The sequence below is a fragment of the Eschscholzia californica genome, unplaced genomic scaffold (genome assembly GCF_041429995.1).
Source record: "Eschscholzia californica isolate CP2 unplaced genomic scaffold, dmEscCali1.0.p SCAF_1, whole genome shotgun sequence".
NCBI classification, from domain to species: Eukaryota; Viridiplantae; Streptophyta; class Magnoliopsida; order Ranunculales; family Papaveraceae; genus Eschscholzia; species Eschscholzia californica.
The window spans coordinates 46,811,198-46,820,115 of NW_028238198.1; the positions used below are offsets into that span (position 1 = coordinate 46,811,198).

Sequence of the window (8,918 nt, forward strand, 5' to 3'; positions counted from 1 at the left end):
TTTGTGTCAACTCTTTATTGTAATAATACTCTTACCAATCTATAGAATTTTCAAAAAAAAAAATCAACACTTGAGATAATATTAATAGTAGCCACAGTTTTCTACCAATTAAAAGTAAAGACCAAATCAACACTTTTTTTTTTTTTTTTTTGTTGAGAAAAGACCAAATCAACACTTGAGACTTTATCTTGGAAAAGAGATAAAAACAAATAAATATATGCAATTTCCTTAAGGTGCTTAGCTAATAACTCTTCCCAAGTGGGTATTTTTTCAGAGTTGTGAAACAATCCTAAAACTGTTTCAATCATTCTCAAGGTTACTCATTCAATAATTAGACTTTTCATTGTTTCATTTATATAATTTTTATACAATATAGACTTTGATAAAGTCTTGATTGTTAGGTTTAGGAGAACATTTTCTTGGCTATATAAAAGAGGTGCAAGGGGTAGTTAAAATCAAAATCAGAACAAATTTGATATTGAATATGGGAAGGGTAGTAGGGAAGGGAGCCTCAATGGCTTCTTTCATCACCATACTAATGGTGGTTATTATTTCTATCAGTCTTCCATTAGAGACCACTGCAGATGGTTACTATTATGCTTCTCCACCACCACCTTACAAATATGAATCACCACCCCCACCTCCGTACAAGTACTCTTCACCACCCCCACCACCGTATAAATATGAGTCACCGCCACCACCTCCATACAAGTACTCTTCCCCACCACCACCGCCGTATAAATATGAGTCACCGCCACCACCACCATACAAGTACTCTTCCCCACCACCACCACCTTACAAGTACTCTTCCCCACCACCACCACCATACAAGTACTCCTCACCTCCACCACCACCATACAAGTACTCCTCACCTCCACCACCTCCATACAAATATGAATCACCACCACCACCACCATACAAGTACTCCTCACCTCCACCACCACCTTACAAGTACTCCTCACCTCCACCACCTCCATACAAGTACTCTTCTCCACCACCACCACCATATAAATATGAATCACCACCACCACCACCATACAAGTACTCATCACCTCCACCACCTCCATACAAGTATTCTTCTCCACCACCACCACCATACAAATACGAATCACCACCACCACCACCATACAAGTATTCCTCACCTCCACCACCTCCCTACAAGTACTCCTCACCTCCACCACCTCCATACAAATATGAATCACCACCACCACCACCATACAAGTACTCCTCACCTCCACCACCACCTTACAAATATGAGTCACCACCACCACCACCATACAAGTACTCCTCACCTCCACCACCTCCATACAAGTACTCTTCTCCACCACCACCTCCATACAAGTATTCTTCACCACCACCACCACCTTACAAATATGAATCACCACCACCACCACCTTACAAGTACTCCTCACCTCCACCACCTCCATACAAGTACTCTTCACCACCGCCACCTCCTTACAAATATGAGTCACCACCGCCACCACCTGTCTACGTATATGCTTCACCTCCTCCTCCATACTACAAGTAAGGAATTCTATAAAAAGAACGGTAAGTTTAAGTTCGTTTACTTTAGGGGTTTTATGTTATACTTAAACTCAATAAACCATGTACTGCCCAGTAATCCCTTTATTTTTTTTGGAATAAAATAAGAATCAGTGATCTCTACGATAAAGAACCAGAAAGAAGGAAAAGAAAGGGACATTGTATCATTTGTACTGTTATTGCTTCATTGTAATGGTAAAAATGCCTACGTTTTTTCGTCAAGGAAAATAAATGGATATTTTTATCACCCGATTTTGTAAGAATTGCATTCATGTATGGAAAAATTGTTAATTTGTTATCTTTTTGTTGTCATCTTCTTCAATTAATTAATTATTCTTCTTTGTAAGAAATGGTTGAGTAGATTCATCATTTGCCAAGAATGCATCCAAGCAAAGGATACAATTAGTTGCCTGGTATTACACATTCACTCACTAAGACTTCCTAATTGACAATTAAAAAAAAAATTATAATTCTAATTGATAATGGCAAAAAAGAAGTTGAACTCGGAGTCGGAGGTACCACATCTAATGGCTAAGCTGGTTCTCATTTGGGATCTTGCCTTGGAGGCTCTCGTTCCTGTCATGTTCGTCCTATTACTTCTATTTTGTTTAATTTTGAGAATTCGTGTAAGGTTGAGATGGTTATCGTTAAATCGTAAAGTAAAATATATTTCTTTATTTCATCAACTCAATCAATACATCGTTCTCCTTTTATAGAACAATACAGAGAGTAGTTTTAAAGAGAGAAAGTAAGGAGACAAAAGTTAGTTACAATTACTTAGCTACTTAACAAACTAATTTTTGTTTAACTAACTAACTAATATAGCTGTTAGATCTAGGGTTTTGAAGAAATAAAAGGATTAGGGTTACATATCATCTTTTATATCACAAGACATTCGAGACAGCCCAACAGAAGATATCCAAGCCCACATCCAGCTCAACTGTGAAGACAAATTATACAGGCAGCCTCCTCTCTTAATGCCGGAATTAGTTGGAAGTTGTTAGAGTTGGTTAGAATTAGTTCTTAACTAATCTCTATATAACTGTTATTAGGGTTAACTTTCTCTAACTAATAATTGTCTTCTCCTTCTCTCTCTAAAACTCTATATATATATATATATATATATCAATGTAATAAAACTAGAGAGACTAATTGAAATAAAATTGAAGTGTTTTTAAGAAAACTCACATGGTATCAGCTTTTCAAGTTAGATCCAAAAACTAGGGTTTTCCTTAAGATAATCAACAACAATCTCAACATGAAACATCTCGTCATATTCAACATCAAACAAAATTTAAGATTAGAAAAAAACAACAAATATAATTCAAAAATCATTCATTTCAGATATAAAGATCAAGAAATAAAGATGAGAATCAGACAAACTTACTGTTTTTTTGTGTTTCTCTTCAGCTTCATTGATATTCAGTCATGGCTTCTTCCAACTCAGGTAATCTCCCACCTATTTTTGTTGTTACGAGTTTCATCACAGAAAAACTTGATGAGTCTAATTATCTAATGTGGCGTGACCAAGTTGAGACTTTACTTAGCAATTATGATATGTTAGGGTTTGTAAATGGTTCCTTGGAGGAACCACCTCAATTAAAGACAGTCCATGAGATAGAACAGGTTAATCCTGAATTTCAGCAGTGGAGGAGCAAAGAGAGTTTCGTTAGGTCTTATCTCAAAAGTACACTGTTAAAATCGATTTATTGTGATACCTATGGACTGAAATCAGCAAAAGATATGTGGGAGTACTTAGAACTTACCAATAATGAGGGTCTCCAATCAAAGAAAGACTGGTTGCGAAAGAAATTGCAAACCATTAGGAAGGGAAATTCATCTATAGCAGAATACAAATACCTTAGGGAATTGTAACAAATATCAGATTCTCTTCTATCTGTTCATGACAGAATTTGTTAGTCAGAATTAGTCAGACTGGCTATTCAGGGTTTGAATTCTGACTATGATCAATTTACCATAGCACTAAGAGCCAATAATTAACATCTTTCATTGGCTCAACCGAAGTCTAGACTGATACAACATAAGCAATGGTTGATAACAATGGAGTTGGATCAAGAGGCTTATTATGTTAGGAGATCAAATCAAAGACAATATCAAAGGCCTATTGCCAAACCATCTCCCACCTATTATAAAAATCAAGCCTATGTTAAAAGAGATAGCTCAGTTCCTCCCATCTCAAATCAATCTGCACATTATAAGAATCAAAAAGCAGAGGATTTTGACTTCACCTCTGTTCCTTGTGGAATTTGTAAAAGGTGGGGTCATGCAGTTGGGGTGTGTCACTTCAGATATAAGCCAAACAAACCCCATTCTGGGTATCACGCAGAAGCACAAGATCAACAAGAAATAGCAAAAATGATGATAACATGGAACTCAATTCTTATTCCTATGGAAATGAGTCTTTACTTGAATGTAATAATGTAATGGTATATGAATATCAAGTGATGAAGATGATATCTTTCAGGAATGTCACACTGCTATAGTTACTGAAATGGATGATGATGACATATATATATATATATATATATATGGATTCACAGACAGATGCATTTCAAATAATGAGTTCACAAGAAGAATGTCATGTTACTGCACCCCACAGGATTTCTGATTCTACGAGAGACAAAGATACATCTTGGTTGGCAGATATAGGAACCAGCAGCCATATGACCCATACTGCTGCAAACATATTCAATTTTCAACCATATCAAGGGTCAGAGGCAGTCATGGTAGGTAGTGGTAAATTCCTTCTTATTACTAATATAGGTAACTCCACATTGTCAACTTCTTTTTGTTCTTTTGATCTAAACAAGGTGTTATGTGTACCAAGTCTCGAAAGAAAATTACTATCAATTTCAAAATTTACCAAGGAGAACTCTTATTCTGTTGAATTCATGCCATGGGGTATAGTATTAAGGATATTTGGTCAAAGAAAGTTCTTGCTGAAGGACCAGTTATAAAAAATCTATATCCTATTAAAGTAAGAAGTCTTATATTGGCAGAGAATATGGTGGCTCATATAGCACAAGTAGCTACAACTTTTGATACGTGGCATGCTAGACTTGGTCATTCACATAGTGGTGTTATCAAACAACTTCAAAGAGAAAGTAAAGTTGCAGTAAGCATTTCAAGTGAAAAAACATTTTGTGAATCCTATGAACTTGGGTAAAGCAAGTGTTTACCTTTTCAATCTTCAACAACATTTATTACCACTCTATTACAGTTGGTACATTGTGATGTTTGGGGACCAGCCCCTGTTACCACACCAAATGGAGCAAGATACCATATTTTATTTTTAGATGATTTCAGCAGGTATAGTTGGAACCATCCAATGAAGACTAGAACTGATAGGCTCAAGTGTTTTACCCACTTTAAAACAACCAATGAGAATCTTCTCACAGAAAAAGTGGTGTATTTCCAATCTGATGGGGCTCCTGAATTAAAACAAAGGGGATTTCATGAAATTTCTATATGCCAATGGTATAATATTCAGGTCTTCTTGTCCCTATACTCCTTAACAGAATGGCAAAGCTGAGAGGAAGCATAGACACATAACATAATTTGGTAACACCTTATCTTCTCATTCATCTTTACCTAAATTTCTATGATTTGATGCATTCAGTACTGATGTCTATATCATAAATAGAATACCCGCATCAACTTTACAAAGGTCTACTCCATTTGAGGTCTTATTTCATACTGCTCCTGAATACACACATCTTAGAATTTTTTGACGTGCTTGCTATCATCATTTGGGAGAACTTAGACATGATAAGCTAAGTCCTAAGAGCTTAAAATGTGTCTTTTTGGGTTATGGTCATGAACAGAAAGGATAGAAATGTTATGAACCTATCACCGAAAGAATCTACATTTCGAGACATGTTATTTTTTTATGAAAACAACTTTCCATATGTAACCATCACTCAAAAACAGTCTATTAGTGATCAGAATATAGAGCCTCTTATTTCATTACCATACTCTCTACTATTCAACAACAACCTATATTAAATGAAGGGAGTACATCAAGTACAAGTACTTGCTCAGCCACTTCCAGACAGAGATACATGTCCTCAAATGAATTAGGTTCACCTAGTTTCCAAACTAGTCCACCAGCTAATTCACAGGGACAAGTACCAATTCAACAGACTGATCAAATAGTCACTAGGGGCAAAAATGGTATTATCAAAAGCAAGCAATTACCAGCAGACTTTGTGGCTCATTATTCATCCCCTCACATGTTAAATATGGCCTTTCTTTCAATACTACAATTACCCACTAAACCCACAACTTATAAGGAGGCAGCAAAGCAAACTGAATGGTGTAAAGCAATGAATGAAGAATATTGAGCTCTTCAGCAAAATGAAACTTGGTCCCTTGTACCATTTCATAGTAACATGAACATTCTAGGATGCAAGTAGGTATTTGAATTGAAGCAAAAGAATGATGGGTCTATTGAAAGATATAAGGGCAGACTTGTTGCAAAGGGCTTTCATCAACAAGAACGGGTGGACTATGCTGAAACATTTTGTCCTGTGGTCAAGGCAAATACAATCGGACTTGTTCTTACTATTGCAGTAACAAGGGCATGGAATGTGAAACAACTAGATGTATCAAATTCTTTCTTACATGGTACTTTGGATGAAGCAGTCTTTATGATACAACCTCCTGGTTTTGAACAGAAGGGTAAGGAAAATTATGCCTGTCATCTCCACAAAGCTTTATATGGACTCAAACAGGCTCCTAGGACCTGGTTTACTAAATTTGCCACTTTTTCTACGAGTATGGATTTCAGAAGAGTAAAACAAACCACTCAATGTTTGTATATCATTCCCAATCACATATGATGGTCTTATTACTCTATGTAGATGATATAATTCTCACAGGAATCTCTAGTACTCAAATTTCTAAATTGGACTTTGATTTGAGTTTAGCATTCAAGATGAAGGACTTAGGAAATCTATCTTATTTTCTGGGTGTAGAAGTCAATAATGCATGGACTCAGTCAGGTATACTTCTTACTCAGAATAAATATACACTTCAGCTATTACAAAAAGCAAAATTATTAGGTTGCAAACCTTCAAAGCTTCCTGTGGCAAGTGGTCAGTGGGTATCTATCTTTGTTGGGGAAGAGTTTCCTTCTCCAACTGAATACAGAAGTCCAGTGGGTGCTCTTCATTATCTCACTTCAACCAGACTAGACATCTCATTTCCTGTCAATTACACAACTCAATTCATGCACAAATCAACAACAACAAATATGGTTATTGTGAAGAAAATTTTACGTTATTTGAAAGGGTCTATGGAGTCTGGAATTCAAATAGCTTATGGAGATATCTCCATCCTCACTGCCTTTTCAGACTCGGATTGGGCTGGATATCCTGATTCCAGGATATCCACCGGTGGTTACCGTGTGTTTCTAGGCTCGAGTCTACTCTCATGGAGTTCTAAGAAACATGCTACAGTAGCAAAATCATCCACTGAAGCAGAGTATAAAGCATTATCAACAACCACAACACAGTTGGTATGGTTATCTTACCTCATGGATGAGTTACAATGTGCACTAAAGCGTCCTTATGTCCTTTTTTTTGTGACAATATCAATGCAAAACATCTTGCTTCAAATCCTATTTTCCATGCTCGAACGAAACATATCAGAGTTGATTTTCACTATGTTCGGGAACTGGCTGACATCTTTACGAAGGGTTTACCCTTTAATCTATTCTCCTCTATCAGAGACAAACTGATGGTTCTTCAGTCGCCGTCACCATCAGTTTGAGGGGGGATGTTAGATCTAGGGTTTTGAAGAAATAAAAGGATTAGGGTTACATATCATCTTTTATATCACAAGACATTCGAGACAACCCAACAGAAGATATCCAAGCCCACATCCAACTTAATTGTGAAGACAAATTATACAGGCAGCCTCCTCTCTTAATACCTTAATAAAGGAATCAAGAATTAGTTAGAAGTTGTTAGAGTTAGTTAGAATTAGTTCTTAATTAATCTCTATATTTCTGTTATTAGGGTTAACTTTCTCTAACTAATAACTGTCTTCTCCTTCTCTCTCTAAAACTCTATATATTAATGTAATATAACTAGAGAGATTGATTGAAATAAAATTGAAGTGCTCTTAAGAAAACTCACAATAGGTATGTGCGAATTACACCTTTGAGAGAGTGTCCATAGCATTTCCTTATTTCAGATGATGTGCCCATGGACAGAGAGAGAGAGAGAGTTAGGTAATTCTGGTATCTGCATATTCAACCTTAGCTGAGTCTTCACTGACTTCTCTCTCACAACCCCCCTCAAATAAATATTTCAAAGTTGGGAGAAACATGAGTGTGCTTCGAATAAACTCCAAAGTAGAGAATAGAATCCGGTTTGTAAATATATCAGCAAGGTTTGCATCAAAAGTTACAAACTTCATTTCTAGTGTACTCTACAGAACTAGTATCTCTAATGAAACGAAAATGAAACTCAATATGCTTAGTTCTGGCATGATGGACAGGATTAGATGCCAAATACTTAGCCCCCATATTATCACAAAAGAGAATTATAGGCATCTTAACTGAAACACGGAGCTCCTTCAACAAATATGAAATCCATAATAACTCAGAAGTGGTTAAAGACCAAGCCCTATACTCTGTCTCAGTGGAAGACCTGGATATTTATTTAAAATGTCGTGTGTAAATATATTTCGTTTCTCATATCATATGGAGGGCTCCGATTAAAATTTTACATCGGATCACCAAAATCTCAGCCACGCCCCTGCTCTCTCACTTTTGTGTTATTTTTCTAATCTCCTTCAACTTACTATATCATTTCCCAACAACCATTGGCTGGAGTGGTAAGAGGTATAATCTTCCACCTTAGAGGTCAAGGGTTCGAGGCACACGCTGAACAATTAAAAAAAAACTTACTATGTCATTTTGAAAATAAAAAGGTGCAATCTTGTGAAAACACACTTGGGTAAAGCTTACTTTTGAGTTACACCGCTTTCAGAAAAACAGTATAGCAATAAAAGTTCGGAAGAGGAAACATATAAATAATAAGAGTTATTTCCTTTTTGGCCCTCCTTCTTGGCCCCCTATTTTTCATAAATTCAAATTTGACCCCCTATTTTCAAGTAAATGCCATAACTACCCTTCTTAATTTCAAATAAAACAATAAAAAAAGATATTAACAATATTAAAAAAAATAATAAAAAAAATCCAGGTAGTTATGGCGTTTACTTGAAAATAGATGAGGTGGAAATATCTCTTTTTTGATATTTTATTTTGAAATTAGGAAAGGTAGTTATGACATTTACTTGAAAATAGGGAGTCAAATTTGAATTTATAAAAAATAAGGGGCCAAGAA

General features: G+C 36.0%; 1 protein-coding gene across 2 annotated transcripts; it reads left to right on the top strand.

Moving 5' to 3' along the window:
• The first annotated feature begins 370 nt into the window (after positions 1-370).
• Positions 371-1,840, top strand: LOC147567199 (uncharacterized). Of its 2 annotated transcripts, XM_086653815.1 has the most exons (2): positions 385-1,244; positions 1,275-1,840. In XM_086653815.1, the coding sequence occupies exons 1-2, from the start codon at positions 485-487 to the stop codon at positions 1,526-1,528; spliced, it is 1,014 nt and encodes a 337-aa protein (XP_086509941.1). In that variant the 5' UTR covers positions 385-484; the 3' UTR covers positions 1,529-1,840. The 2 variants fall into 2 exon arrangements, with proteins under 2 accessions (XP_086509940.1, XP_086509941.1); XM_086653814.1 differs by having other exon boundaries at positions 371-1,840.
• Positions 1,841-8,918: the final 7,078 nt, after the last annotated feature.